Source organism: Rhinoraja longicauda, chromosome 7, assembly GCF_053455715.1.
Source record: "Rhinoraja longicauda isolate Sanriku21f chromosome 7, sRhiLon1.1, whole genome shotgun sequence".
NCBI classification, from domain to species: domain Eukaryota; kingdom Metazoa; phylum Chordata; class Chondrichthyes; order Rajiformes; family Arhynchobatidae; genus Rhinoraja; species Rhinoraja longicauda.
The window spans coordinates 12,088,746-12,104,819 of NC_135959.1; the positions used below are offsets into that span (position 1 = coordinate 12,088,746).

At 42.8% G+C, this 16,074-nt stretch overlaps 2 protein-coding genes across 7 annotated transcripts in view; one reads left to right on the top strand and one right to left on the bottom strand.

Annotated features, from left to right (window-relative positions):
- Positions 1-16,074, top strand: part of gabrb3 (gamma-aminobutyric acid type A receptor subunit beta3) — a 649,138-nt gene that overhangs the window by 125,174 nt on the left and 507,890 nt on the right. The gene's annotated exons all lie outside the window — the stretch shown is intronic.
- gabra5 (gamma-aminobutyric acid type A receptor subunit alpha5) overlaps positions 1-16,074 on the bottom strand; it is a 103,787-nt gene that overhangs the window by 49,579 nt on the left and 38,134 nt on the right. For all 3 annotated transcript variants that reach the window (XM_078402103.1, XM_078402104.1, XM_078402105.1), the window contains exon 6: positions 6,650-6,732. In XM_078402103.1, the coding sequence (XP_078258229.1) occupies positions 6,650-6,732 (83 nt within the window). The remainder of the gene's footprint in view (positions 1-6,649; positions 6,733-16,074) is intronic.

Below are 16,074 nucleotides of genomic sequence, written 5' to 3' on the forward strand. Positions count from 1 at the left end.
GCGCTTATGGCACTAAACAATAAATGGCAGGCGACGGGACTAAGAAATGGAGATGACCGCCCAGATTGTGTGGGAGTACGCTCACCACACCCAGTAATTTGTCAGGTGAAGAAATCTCCAGAGCTTCACCCGAGGTTATTAATAATGAAGAAGGAGAGAGGGATAAGAAACTGCAGATGCTGGGATCTTGAGCAAAACACAGTGCAGAAGTAACTTTGTGGGCGTCATGATGGTGCAGCGGTAGAGTTGCTGCCTTGCAGCGCCAGAGACCAGTGTTTGATCCTGGCCACGGGTGCCGTCCTGTACGCTGTTTGAACGTTCTCCCTGTGACCGCGTGGGCTTTCTCTGGGCGCACCAGTTTCCTTCCACAGTCCAAAGGCGCACAGGATTGTATGTTATTTGGCTTCTGTGCATTGCAAATTGTCCCCAGTGTGTAGGATAGTGCTAGTGTACGGGGGTTATTGCCGGTCAGCGCAGACTCAGTGGGCTGAAGGAGCTGTTTCCATGTTGCACCTCTGAAGTTGCAACACTGAAAGGGCAATGAACTGGCCTCAACTACCTTCTGTGGCAGAGAATTCCACAGATTCACCACTCTCTGCGTGAAAAAAACGTTCTCATCTCGGTCCTAAAAGACTTCCCCCTTCCCCCATTTTACATGGCAGTCGAGAATTAACCACATTACCTTTCAATTACCTTGAAACAGCAGATGAGGACTCCTTTACCAGGAGGGTTTAACTAATCATCTACTGGTTTCATACTCACTGTTAACATATAAGTGTACCGGACAGGGACAGGCACTTTGGGCCACAATGTCCATGCCGAACATGATGCAGTGATAAACTCATCTTCTCTACCTTCAAGTGATTCATGTCCCTCCATTCCTTGCTTGCCCATGCGCCTCTCTGAAACGCCTCTTAAATCCCATTATCGTATCTGCCTCCACCACTGTCCCTGGTTCTGCACCCATCACTTTCTGTGTAAAAGGCTCTGTAAATACTCTCTTGCCCTGCACATTTCCATTAAACGTCCCCTCTCTCACCTTATAGCTACGCACTCTGGTGTTGGACTTTACCACCCTCGGAAAAATGTTCTGACTGCCCGATGTATCAATGCCTCACGTAAATTTATATACTTATCTCAGGTCTACCCTCAACCTCCAGAGTTCTATAGAAAACAGTCCAAGTTTGTACATCCTTTCCTTTGTAGCTAATATCTTCTGATCCAGACAGCATTCTGGTAAACCTCTTCTGCACCCTCTCCAAAGGACCCTCATCCTTCCTGTAAGGGAACTCCCCACAATACTCTTAAAGGGGCTGGACAGGCTCGATGCGGGAAGATTGTTCCCGATGTTGGGGAAGTCCAGAACAAGGGGTCACAGTTTAAGGATAAGGGGGAAGTCTTTTAGGACCGAGATGAGAATGTTTTTTTTCACACAGAGAGTGGTGAATCTGTGGAATTCTCTGCCGCAGAAGGTAGTTGAGGCCAGTTCATTGGCTATATTTAAGAGAGAGTTAGATGTGGCCCTTGTGGCTAAAGGGACCAGGGGGTATGGAGAGAAGGCAGGTACGGGATACTGAGTTGGATGATCAGCCATGATCATATTGAATGGCGGTGCAGGCTCGAAGGGCTGAATGGCCTACTCCTGCACCTATTTTCTATGTTTCGATGTGGCCTAACCACAGTACTATAAGCTGTAACATGATGTTCTGTTAGTTCTACCTATTCTTTAGTTCCATCATTGATTTAATTAAAATTCTCAAGATGCTGCTACAGTATATGTGAGCAGCTTGGTCTTGTGGATGCAAGTATTGAATTTTAATGCCATGCTCCCTTTGTATCACTTTCAAGTTAGGAGTTACGAGCTAAATCCTACCCGATATTTCATCAGATGTAAAGCTTTAGATGAGACACCCCAGCCTTTTAGTTTAAACGGTTCCTTTCATAAGGTCTTTGTTTGATTTTAACATATTTTTAAAAAACATTTCCACTTGCAAAGCAAGACACTGTGACTTTCTCATTCAACAACAGTCAGTCCAAATATCTTTCCAGGCAATCTTATGATTAAACTTGCAAGATTCATAGCTCCCTTTAATAACTTTGAACCATTTCAATTTTCAGCGCTGCGCCATGAAAATTAATTATACCGTCTAGATTGAGAAAGAATCAAATTGAAGAAAATGAATTTACTTGCATACAACATTAATTTGCAAATGAATAGCCCTCCAGACAATTATTCAAATGTTGTAATACATTTTCTTTCCCTATTTTATCAAAACACTTCACTCTTGAGTCTCATAGGAAAACAAAATCATCGCCCAGAATGTCGTACGGAAAGAATTATTACTTTCCATGTTACTGATCACCCAGTGTTTCTCCTACTTTCATTGACTCAAAATTAATTGCAAAGAAGGCAAAGCTTTCAGAAGATAAATACAATGGAACCATAAAAAAACAGCCACAGATGCTGGAAATCTGAAATAAAACCAGGAAATGCTGCAAACACACAGCGGGTCAGGCAGCATCTGAGGGAAATGTTTCAGGCCAAAGACACTCCATTAAAACGAGAGTTAAGAAATCAGGGACAGGTGGGGGTGGAGAGAACAAAGGAGATACCCATGAGAGGATGAGGACTAAGATAGACTGATCTACAGTTTATTACAGATAATCTGTCCAGAAAGTGTGGCACGGTGGCACAGTGGTAGAGTTGCTGCCATACAGCGCTAGAGACGCAGGTTCGATCCTGACTACGGGTGCAGTCTGTATACGTTCTCCTCATGACCGCATGGGTTTTCCCCGGGTGCTCCGTTTACCTCCCACACTCCAAAGACGTACAACTTTGCAAGTTAATTGGCTGCTGTAAAAATGTTAAATTGTCCCTGGTGTGTCGGATAGTGTTAGTGTACAAGGCAATCGCTGGTCTGTGTGGACTCGGCGGGCCACTGGGCCTGTTTCTGTGCTGTATCTCTAAACTAAACTAAACTAAACTAATGGAGATATAAATAGAAAGAAGTAAATGAGGGCAAAAGAGAGGGAACAAATTCTGGACTTCTGAAAATCAGTTGCTGGAGAGAGAAATACAAAGTTAGAGGTGAATAACTTTTCATAGAAACATAGAAACATAGCAAAATAGGTGCAGGAGTACGCCATTCGGCCCTTCGAGCCTGCACCGCCATTCAATATGATCATGGCTGATCATCCAGCTCAGTAACCTGTACCTGCCTTCTCTCCATACCCCCTGATCCCTTTAGCCACAAGGGCCACATCTAACTCCCTCTTAAATGTAGCCAATGAACTGGCCTCAACTACCTTCTGTGGCAGAGAATTCCACAGACTCACCACTCTCTGTGTGAAGAAATGTTTTCTCATCTCGGTCCTAAAAGACTTCCCCCTTATCCTTAAGCTGTGACCCCTGGTTCTGGACTTCCCCAACATCGGGAACAATCTTCCCGCATCTAGCCTCTCCAACCCCTTAAGAATTTTTTTTCATCAGTTTTCATCAGAGCTAAACAATTTCAGATCATTGACCTTTTAAATTTATAATCTGAACTGATTTAAATGTCTGATTTCCGATGAAACATCTTCAATCTCTACTGTAAACTCTGCTTTGCCTCACTCTATAGATGCTGCATGGCCTGCTGAGTATTTTCAATTTTCTCTTTCACGTCAGATTTCTAACAACTGCAGTGTTTTAGATTTCATAGATCTGGCAACGTCAGACAGCGACGAAAACAATGGATAAGGCCTGGATAGAGTGAATGTCCAGAAGATGTTTCCCACTCGTGGGAGAGTCTAGGACTAAAGGCCATAGCCTCAAAATAAAAGAAAGTACCTTTAGAAAGGAGACGAGACGGAATTTCTCTAGTCAGAGGGTGGTGAATCTGGAATTCAGTGCCACAGATGGCTGTGTAGGCCAAGTCAATGGATATTTTTAAGGTAGAGATTGATAGATTCTTGATTGGTAAGGTGTCAAGGGTGACAAGGAGACGGCAGGAGAATGGGGTTGAGAGGGAATGAGCCATGATTGAATCGCGGAGTAGTCTAGATAGGCCAAATGGCCTAATTCTGCTCCGAGAACTTATGAACTAAATCATTGGGCAGAATTGTGGCTGATCCATCTGGCCTCCATTACTCAGCATGTCTTTGACTTTGGTCTCTGCCGCTGTAGTATGAATGTACGAAACACTCTTTGTTAAACACCCATACACCTGACCTCCCAATCCCCTGCTGAATTTAGCCACCAGTCCCCCAGAGTTCTTCTTTACCCTTACGCACTTCCCAATGATGAAGGATTATCTGCTTCTACCCCAGTCCTATGGGTTCTACGGTCGACAGTGAGGCCTATTGGAGACCTGTTAAAGAGTCTCGGACCTGGACAAATTTGAGAACTGATGAAGAGCCCCAGATTTAAAGCATTACCTGTTCTTTCCCCACCAATGCTGACTGACCTGCTGAGTTTTTCACTGAAACACAAAGTGCTGGATTGGAAGGAATGGATAAACAATATTTCGCCATGACCCGAAACATCGCCGATCCATTCCTTCCACATATGCTGCCTCACCTACTGAGTTACTCCAGCACTCAGTATTTCACTCAAGTTTCCAGCATTTGTAGTTCCATGAGCTTTTTTACCTGATTAATTTCAGTGACTGATATCTGCATTGTTAAAAAAATTACCTCTAAATTAGTTCACCTTCAAAGTTGTGCATTCAGGTTTAATACTTACTCCAAGACCTGATATCACCAGTTTAACTTTGTCCTTAGATGACGCAATACCCTGTTCTACTCGTTCAAATGGATATTAACGATTCCATGAAACACTTCCAAATTCCTATTGTGCTTTCTTTAATATTCATTATGTCTCCATGATACATTTACTGTTGAAGATTTTGCTTCACTCCAAAGTAAGAAATAGAGCAGGCTGTTCTTATTATGGGTGATCCTGCATCACAGATCTAGTTTCTCATCTATTCACTAAATCCCTCAATCCCCTGAGCTCACCCCCAAAAAGTGTCAGTTTCAGTCTATGAATAGTTTTGGAAATATAATAAGTATTATAATCCAGGCAAGCACAACAGCAGGATTTATGTGCAATTATAACTCACAAAGAGTAATGAAATATTTTAATGCATTTTAACACCAAGCCTCAAGAAGACCATCTCAATAATTGACCGTCTACAGTCTGTTAGGGTAGAGAATTCAGAGAGTCACAATTCTCTGATTAATGGCATGTCTGGGGGTAGTTTCAAGGTGGGGCAGTCGTTTACATAATCTGACTGGAATGAAGACTACAAATGTGCGGGGAAAAGTGTGGAGTAAGGAAGGTTTTCCATCCCCCTGTTCTTGCTGGATGTGGTGGTCATAATGGAAGCATTTTTCATTGAAGTGGAAGAGGTCCTACTGGAATCTTGATTAACACTCATCCCTCACATTTAACCACCAAAACATGATATCATTTATTTTATAACGAGAGGATTTGAGTACAGGAGCAAAGAGGTCCTTCTGCAGTTGTATAGGGCCCTGGTGAGACCACATCTGGAGTATTGTGTGCAGTTTTGGTCTCCTAATTTGAGGAAGGACATCCTTGCCATTGAGGCAGTGCAGCGAAGGTTCACGAGATTGATCCCTGGGATGGAGGGACTGTCATATGAGGAAAGATTGGAAAGACTAGGCTTGTATTCACTGGAGTTTAGACGGGTGAGAGGGGATCTTATCGAGACGTACAAAATTATAAAAGGACTGGACAAGTTAGATGCAGGAAAAATGTTCCCAATGTTGGGGGAGTCCAGAACCAGGGGACACAGTCTAAGAATAAAGGGGAGGCCATTTAAAACTGAGGTGAGAAGCTTTTTCACCCAGAGAGTTGTGAATTTGTGGAATTCTCTGCCACAGAAGGCAGTGGAGGCCAATTCACTGGATGAATTTGAAAGAGAGATAGAGCTCCAGGGGCTGGTGGAATCAAGGGATATGGGGAGAAGGCAGGCACAGGTTACTGGTTGTGGATGATCAGCCATGATCTCAATGAATGGCGGTGCTGGCTCGAACGGCTAAATGGCCTCCTCCTGCACTTATTTTCTATGTTTCTTTTATTCTTTTTGCATCATAATTGGACAAAGGCTTACTGTTATACTTCCCCAAATAGTGATACTAACAATATTTACATACAAATAAAATTGGCTATGGGGCACTCTGTAATAAATTGTGAACCTCTGTTGGTGCCCCTTCTATTACGTGATGCCTTGGTGCTAGCTGTTACATTAACCTTCGACGATGGCCCATGGAATGGGAATATTGTCATGCATGGAGCATTTGAATGTGAACGGGGAGGTTAAGTGCCAATGTTCTTTACTCATTAACCAGCATTTCACAGTCTTGATCTCAGGAACTTAGGTCTTGAGTTTGGTTCCTCAATATAAAAAGAAAACATCTGACACAGTGAATCTGTACAATTTACATTTATACTAGAACCGCGTGATCCCCTTGGCTCTCTCTGAATGATAGTGATAAATGAATGGGATGATTTATATCCAGGAGAATGGTCTGGCTGTACATGGAATCAACAGTGCCCCTGGCTTCAGAGGGTCAAAAATGATTGCCATTCTGCATCTGAATGTAGATCATTTTATTCAGATATGATTTCACACAGACTTACAGCTTCCAAATTTAAGGGGGCAAGCATGAACGTCCATAGGGAAGTCTTCTAGTTGCATGGGACACTCAGCAGCAATGGTTAACCTGTAAAACAGAACATACATAACCCACATAATGTTCCATACACAACCCACATAATGTTCCATTCACTGCACAGACCACTTGAAGATAAGAGTAACGCTTGAAAGTCTCCTGTTGCTAACTCAGTGAATTAGCCACAGTAAACGTTGAGATTCGGCTTTTTTTAACGAGCAAATGACCCAATCACCAAGTGTGGTTAACACAGCAATTATAGTTTAATATGCTGCAGGACCAACATCTATGGAACGTTTTTTGTTTCATGATCAAGGATGTGATGAATGATAAATCAGGTTTAAGGGTGGGTTAAGAACCTCGGTGAAATGAATTTGTGAACTAAATGATTAAACTGATTGAATGTTCCCTTTCACAACACAAAATTGGGCCCAATAGATAATTTCCGGACAAGTTATTGGACATGTGGCCTAGACTAGATACCTGACCTTGGCGCATAGGTATCACCATGACAGCTGAGGAATTTAAATGTGAATAATTAAATAATCCCGCAATAAAATGCCGGCTTCAGTACTGATGAATGCAAAACTTGTTAATTCCTGTCATCAAAATCATAGCAAATTTACATCTTAGATAGAGGCCATTCAGCCCATTGTGGCTCTGATAGAAAAGAAAGCCGGTCAGCGCATTCTCAGCACGAGGATCATAACCCTGTGGGTCCCACCTCTTCAAGTGACCGTCCAAATAGCTAGTAAATGCGCAAAGGATTTCTGCCTCCACTACCCTTTCAGGCAGCGAGTTCCACCTGGCTGAAAAATACTTCCCTCGCCTCACCTCTAATTCCTTCAATAATTTCTTTAAATGTATTTAAATAGGGGAGGCACGGTGGCGTAGCGGTAGAGTTGCTGCCTCACCGCGCCAGAGATCCGGCTTCGATCCTGACTATTGTCTGCACCTTCTCCCCGTGACCGCGTGGGTTTTCTCCGAGATATTCGGTTTCCTCCCACACTCCAAAGACGTACCGGTTTGTAGGTTAATTGGTTTGGTATAAATGTAGAATTGTCCCTAGTGTGTGTAGGATCCTGTTAATGTATGGGGGTCGCTGGTCGGTGAGGACTCGGTGGGCCGAAGGGCCTGTTTCCGTGCTGTATCTCTGAACTAAACTAAACTAAACTATTATGAGCTTAAATAATTCTGCTAAGGGAAATAGGTACTTCCAATTTACTCTATTTAGACCTCAAGGTATCATTCTTGTCTGTGTTGAAGACCTACTGTAAAGGTTTGATTCCGAACTAACCCTCAAGCCACTTATTTAAAGGGCATGAGAGGCGAATAATAAATACTGTCCTTCCTAGTGCTGTTCGCAAACCATGAAAAAAATAAATGAAGATAAGTCAATTCATTGATAAACATGACCACATTTATTTCTGTCGACTATTAGGAATTTGAAAGCTAACTATTTCTTCGGGATAACAGCTTCTGCAAGTGTTTTTGTATGTAATACTTTAAGATCAGATGAGAGTTAGGCTGATTCCATCGAGAAACAGCTCTAACAGATGGGCTACAGACAGCAATGTCAGGCCATATTAGGGGTGGCACAGTGGCATAACGGTAGAGTTGCTGCCTTATGCGCCAGAGACCCAAGTTTGATCCTGACCACGGGTTCTGTCGGTATGGAGTTCGTACATTCTCCTTGTGACCGTGTGGGTTTTACTTAGGTACTCTGGTTTCCTCACACATTCCAAAGACGTGCAGGTTTGTATGTTAATTGGCTTCTATAAATTGTCCCCAGTGTGTAGGATAGAACTAGTGTATGTGTGATCGCTGGTCGGCGCAGACTGGTGGGCTGAAAGGCCTGTTTCCACACTGTATTCAGTCAGACAAATAAAATTGACTTGACTTGACTTGACTAAAACTAAGACATCAAATTGAGCATTGTAGTGAATGCAGAGGAGGACTGGAAAGTGTATATTAAAACCTTGCAGAGCGCTAATATATGTTGATAAAGCTTTGCAAGGGAATGAAGCATTTTAGCAGGAAGAATGTAACCTTGGAAAATATCAATTTAAATGGGGCTATAAAACAAGGGAATCGAGGGATTCATAAAACAAATTATTGAAAGTAACAAGGTGGGTTAATATTCCAAATGAAGCATATTTAGCAAATAAATTTAGAAAGGCAAAGAAATGAAAAGGTGAGTAGTTATGTTAAATTTATACCACACTTTGTAAGTATTGTGAACAGTTCTGGACACAATATGAATCATAAAATGTGACAGGTATTGGTTAGTATAACATATTTTCTACTCGAAAACATTTTGCTTTCTTATGACCTCAGTGGGGAATGAAATCAGGTGAAGCGTAAAACAGAGAGTGAATCCAAACTTGAAAGTTTCATGCCGATCAGATAACATTGTATTTATCCCAAAAATGTTTGTTATTAGTACTGGTTTATTATTATCAATATACAGTGCAAAACCTTTTTTTTAAGGGAAATTTTTTTTTTGCATCTTATCTCCTTCCCTTGAATATTGATGGTGAGGCCACGTAAGACAGTGTTTATTGCCTATCCCTAGCTGTCTTTGTGAAGATGGTGGCAAGCTAAGGGCAAGAGAGGGAGAAGGTGTGAGGGAGACAGGGAGAAGGTGTGTGTGTGAGTGAGAGAGAGAGAGAGAGAGAGAGAGAGAGAGAGAGAGAGAGAGAGAGAGAGAGAGAGAGAGAGAGAGAGAGAGAGAGAGAGAGAGAGAGAGAGAGAGAGAGAGAGAGAGAGAGAGAGACTTGTTATTTTGTATTGTTACTTTATTGATAGCTGATAGTTTTTCTGTGTTCTACTTGTAGTTTGCTTTCATAAATAGTTATTTGTGCTATTAAAAAAAAAAGAAAAAAAAAGAGAGAGAGAGAGAGAAGAGAGAGAAAAGGAGAGAGAAAAGGAGAGAGAAAAGAGAGAGAAAAAGAGAGAGAAAAAGAGAGAGAAAAAGAGAGAGAAAAAGAGAGAGAAAAAAATAATGCGAGAGAGAGAGAAAAAAATAATGCGAGAGAGAGGGGGAAAGAGGAAGAGGGACGGAAAGAAAGAAAAGGACACTAAGTGCTGGAGTAACTCAGCTCCTCTCCATATTCTCCAGAGATGCTTCCTGACTTGTGTTATTCCAGCACTTTGTGCCCTTTTGTACAGTGCCCTCCATAATGTTTGGGACAAAGACCCATCATTTATTTATTTGCCTCTGTACTCCACAATTTGAGATTTGTAATAGAAAAAATCACATGTGGTTAAAGTGCACATTGTTAGATTATAATAAAGGCCATTTTTATACACTTTGGTTTCACCATGTAGAAATTACAGCTGTGTTTATACATAGTCCCCCCATTTCAGGGCACCATAATGTTTGGGACACATGGCGTCACAGGTGTTTGTAATTGCTCAGGTGTGTTTAAATGCCTCCTTAATGCAGGTGTAAGAGAGCTCTCAGCACCTAGTCTTTCCTCCAGTCTTTCCATCACCTTTGGAAACTGTTATTGCTGTTTATCAACATGAGGACCAAAGTTGTGCCATTGAAAGTCAAGAAGCCATTATGAGACTGAGAAACAAGAATAAAACTGTTAGAGACATCAGCCAAACCTTAGGCTTACCAAAATCAACTGTTTGGATCATCATTAAGAAGAAAGAGAGAACTGGCGAGCTTACTAATCGCAAAGGGACTGGCAGGCCAAGGAAGACCTCCACAGTTGATGACAGACGAATTCTCTCTATAATAAAGAAAAATCCCCAAACACCTGTCCGACAGATCAGAAACACTCTTCAGGAGTCAGGTGTGCATTTGTCGATGACCACTGTCCGCAGAAGACTTCATGAACAGAAGTAAAGAGGCTACACTGCAAGATGCAAACCACTAGTTAGCCGCAAAAATAGGATGGCCAGGTTGCAGTTTTCCAACAAGTACTTAAAAGAGCAACCACAGTTCTGGAAAAAGGTCTTGTGGATAGATGAGACAAAGATTAACTTGTATCAGAGTGATGGCAAGAGCAAAGTATGGAGGAGAGAAGGAACTGCCCAAGATCCAAAGCATACCACCTTATCTGTGAAACATGGTGGTGGGGGTGTTATGGCCTGGGCAAGTATGGCTGCTGAAGATACTGGCTCCCTTATCTTCATTGATGATACAACTGCTGATGGTAGTAGCATAATGAATTTTGAAGTGTATAGACACATCCTACCTGCTCAAGTTCAAACAAATGCCTCAAAACTCGTTGGCAGGCGGTTCATTCTACAGCAAGACAATGATCCCAAACATACTGCTAAAGCCACAAAGGAGTTTTTCAAAGCTAAAAAAATGGTCAATTCTTGAGTGGTCAAGTGAATCACACGTTCTGAACCCAATTGAGCATGCCTTTTATATGTTGAAGAGAAAACTGAAGGGTACTAGTCCCCAAACAAGCGGGTTACTGATTGTGGATGATCACAATGAATGGGTGTTCTGGCTGGAAGGGCCAAATGGCCTCCTCCTGCACCTATTTTCCATGTTTCTATTTTTCTATAAGCTAAAGATGGCTGCAATACAGGCCTGGCAGAGCATCACCAGAGAAGACACCCAGCAACTGGTGATGTTCATGAATCACAGACTTCAAGCAGTCATTGCATGCAAAGGACATGCAACAAAATACTAAACATGACTACTTTCATTTATATGACATTGCTGTGTCCCAAACATTATGGTGCCCTGAAATGGGGGGACTATGTATAAATACTGCTGTAATTTCTACATGGTGAAACAAAAAATGTCTAAAAATGGCCTTTATTAAAATCTGACAATGTGCACTTTAACCACATGTGATTTTTTTCTATTACAAATCTCAAATTGTGGAGTACAGAGGCAAATAAATAAATGATGGGTCTTTGTCCCAAACATTATGGAGGGCACTGTATATTAACCAGCAAATTCCATTCCTTGCGTGTGTGTGTTTGTATAACACCACTGCAATTATTGGTAACAAGAATTTGAAAATTGGCTAGGACCTTTATATTTCGATGATATTAGTTTTCACCCACCATGTTCTTTGCTGAAGGAAGGAACTCATAACAAGCTAAATGCTAATCTTTTCCCCAGTTACTGAATGTTGTTTCCAGATTTGCCCTTTGGGGTTTATACTTGGGCTGCCAATTATTGAATGAATTTACATTGATATCGAAACAATCAGAAATGTCAGTTTTATACCTGGAGGTATAAGTGAGAACCAGTTCCCATGTGTAGCTGATCATTGCAGTAACTATACACACATTAATATAGTGTGACACTGTATCACACAAACCTCCAATCTTTCGAATCATGAGGCTCCACCAGATCTGGTCATTGTAACTGCCTCTCACTGTTTGTGCAAGCATTTTGTGAATAAGTGGGTTGTCATGTTTTCTATATTGCAACAATGACCACATCTCTGAAGTACTTAATTGGTACACCTTACCCTTCCATATCTGTGTGTCTCCCTCTGCCCTGACTCTCAGTTTGAAGGAGGGACTCAACCCGAAATGTCACCCATTATTTCTTCTATCCAGAGATGCTGCCTGTCCCACTGAGTTACTCCAGCATTTTGTGTCTATCTACTTAATTAGTTCCATTGCTTCAGGATGACCTCAGGTTCTGAAGTCTTTTTTTACACGAACAGAAGTCTTTCCTGCAAAATATTCAGGATCTGGAAAGTTTAGCAGAGAACAATAGCTATGGATCTTGATCGAAACGTATAAGATTATTAAGGGGTTGGACACGTTAGAGGCAGGAAACATGTTCCCAATGTTGGGGGAGTCCAGAACAAGGGGCCACAGTTTAAGAATAAGGGGTAGGCCATTTAGAACTGAGATGAGTCAGAGAGTTGTGAGTCTGTGGAATTCTCTGCCTCAGAGGGCAGTGGAGGCCAATTCTCTGAATACATTCAAGAGAGAGCTAGATAGAGCTCTTAAGGATAGCGGAGTCAGGGAGTACGGGGAGAAGGCAGGAACAGGGTACTGTGAGAATGATCAGCCATGATCACATTGAATTGCTGGCACGAAGGTCCGAATGGCCTCCTCCTGCACTAATTGTCTATTGTCTATTGTCTATTGTATAGTCATCTGGCTGGGCTGTTGAGAGTAATACAGTCTGTTAGATCTTGGTTGTGGTCCTACCATTAGATCACCTTGTTCATCACAGAAAAGTATCTCCAAAAGTTTGTTTGCATTTCACCGAAAGTGAAAAATGAAACCTGCTATTACAGGCAGTTTTAAAAACCCTTAGGAAAAGATTTTGAAGGTTCGCAAGCAGACTAATAAACCACCTGAGAACTATGTATGTTGCAAAACATACTTGGCTAATAAAGTATGATTATGATTATGATTATCATGAATGGGCCCGCACCTGTCCTCCACTATCACCCTGAGTACCGGCACACCACAGGGCTGTGTTCTGAGCCCCATGCTCTACTCCCTCTTCACACACGACTGTGTTCCTGCATTCGACACCAACACCATTGTCAAGTTTGCAGATGACACAACGGTGATCGGGCTGATCACCAACGGGGAAGAAACAAACTATAGAGCGGAGGTGCAGAACCTGGCGGACTGGTGCTCGGATAACAACCTGTCCCTAAATACCACCAAGACCAAGGAGCTGATCATCAACTTCCGTAGGTCACATAACGGGGAATATGCCCCGATCTCTATCAACGGGGACAGTGTGGAGAGAGTGTCCAGCTTCAAGTTTCTGAGCACTCACATTTCGGAGGACCTAACATGGTCCAATAACACTGCTGCGCTGGTCAAGAAGGCACAACAAAGACTGTTCTACTTAAGAACACTGAAAAAGTCTGGTCTACCCCAACAGCTGCTGACGACCTTCTACCGCTGCACCATAGAGAGCATCCTAACGCATGGCATCCCTGTGTGGTACCTCAGCTGCACGGAGGCAGAAAGGAAAGCTCTACAGCGGGTATTCCATAGAGCTCAGAGGGCCATCGGAACACAGCTACCAGACTTGGAGGGCATCTACAACACACGATGCCTCAGAAAAGCCACCAGCATCCACAAAGACTCTTCACACCCCTGCAACAGTCTGTTCGAACTCCTTCCATCGGGCAGACGATACAAGGCCTTCTATGCCCGCACCTCCAGACTCAGGAACAGCTTCATCCCCAGGGCCATAGCTGCTATGAACCGGTCCTGCTGAGCCGGATGGCCACAACGCATAGATCAACTTGCACTTTACCCTGTCCAAAACTGTTACAACTGTTTTGTTTCGTTGGGTTGCTGCTGTCTAAATTACCTAAATTATTGCATCGTATGGGAGGCGCATTCCCAATCTCGTTGTACCCCTGGGTACAATGACAATAAAGATATATTGTATTGTATTGTATTGTATTGTATTATGATGTAACATTGGGTTTGAACCAAGTTCCTTCACACTGTAGTTGATGTCAAGTCCTAATGATGATAATAATAATAATAAATTACATTTATATAGCGCTTTTCATATACTCAAAGACGCTTTACAGGGATTTAGAGAACATAGGGAAGTGAATAAATAGATAAATAAGTAAACAAACAGAGAAAGGAAACAGAAGGTGGGGTGACCTTCAGTGGTTGAAGGCAGTACTGAACAGGTGAGACTTCAGTGATGTTTTGAATGTGGTGAGTGTGGAGGAGTCTCTAACGGTTTGAGGTAGTGAGTTCCATAGGGTGGGAGCAGCGATGGAGAAAGCCCTGTCCCCCCAGGATCTGAGTTTGGTCCGGATGTGGGGGGATAGGAGATTGGCAGTAGCAGAGCGGAGGGTGTAGGTGGGAGTGTGCCTGTGGAGGAGGTCAGTCAGGTAGGATGGGGCCAGGTTATGGAGGGCTTTGTAGGTCATGAGGAGGATTTTGTACTGGATTCTCTGGGGGATGGGGAGCCAGTGGAGTTTGTAAAGGACGGGGGTGATATGGTCACGGATCGGGGTGTGGGTGAGCAGACGGGCAGCGGAGTTTTGAAATATATTGAAGTTTACTGATGATTTTTGAGGGTGCGCCAATGATGAATTTGCGGGTACTATCACAACGTTAAAGAGACATGTATAGGATAGATTTTGATTTTTAGATTTAGATTTAGAGATACAGCGCGGAAACAGGCCCTTCGGCCCACCGGGTCCGCGCCGCCCAGCGATCCCCGCACATTAACACTATCCTACACACACTAGGGACAATTTAAAAAAAAAGATTTTTTTACATTTGCCCTGCCAATTAACCTACATACCTGCACGTCTTTGGAGTGGTTTAGAGGGTTATGAGCCAAAAGCGTCCAGGTGGAACTAGTGTAGATGGGGCGGATTGGTTGGAGTGGGCAAGTTGGACCCATGGACCCATTTCTATGCTGTACGACTCTACGATCCTATTTGACAAAAGGACACAGTGTCCTTGACTGTGTCTGAATAAAAGACTTGACCCGAAATGTCATCTATCCATCTTCTCCAGAGACACTGCCTGACCTGCTGAGTTACTCCAACAATTTATGTTCTTTTGTGTACTAACCAGCATCTGCAGTTCAGTGTTTCTTCCTAATGATGTGACATTGGGTCACACTGAGAATGTATCTCGAAAGATCAACTTGACAGCTAATCGACCACCTGAGAACTAAGTGAAATTTGCTTTGAACCAAGTTCCTTCATGCTGCCCTTGGTTAGCTTTCTTGGGATCCTGTTGGTCAGTGCCAAAGAGGACCCATTCAAACCTAGTATTCCTGCAGAATTCTTTAGTATCTCTACAGTACCTCAGTCGTTCTGAATTTACAATTCTTTTTCTTAGAGAAACAGTAATGATGGTTCCCATTCTTTAAATCCGCTGCAGGGTCCTGAAATAGCAAGGCACCTCATCAATAATCTTTCACGCCAAGGAATTTCCAGTTACAACACCTTCAGCAAAATAAAACTAACTCCAGACATCATGATAGCCTTATTGAATTTTGACACCGTATTTTCTTTCATCCCTTTTACTATTCCTTTCGACTTTAATTTCAGTTTTTGTTTGCCCAGGCTTAAAATCCTTGGTTTTATTTTTTTTAAATTTATTTAGAGATACAGCGCAGAAACAGGCCCTTCGGCCCACCGGGTCCGCGCCGCCCAGCCCTACACGCACTAGGGACAATTTTTTTTCTTCACATTTGCCCAGCCAATTAACCTACATACCTGTACGTCTTTGGAGTGTGGGAGGAAACCGAAGATCCCGGAGAAAACCCACGCAGGTCACGGGGAGAACGTACAAACTCCGTACAGACGGCGCCCGTAGTCAGCATCGAACCCGAGTCTCCGGCGCTGCATTCGCTGTAAGGCAGCAACTCTACCGCTGCGCCACCATGCCGTTCTTCATGGGATTTTTCAAAACCTGGCAATATATTCCAAGCGT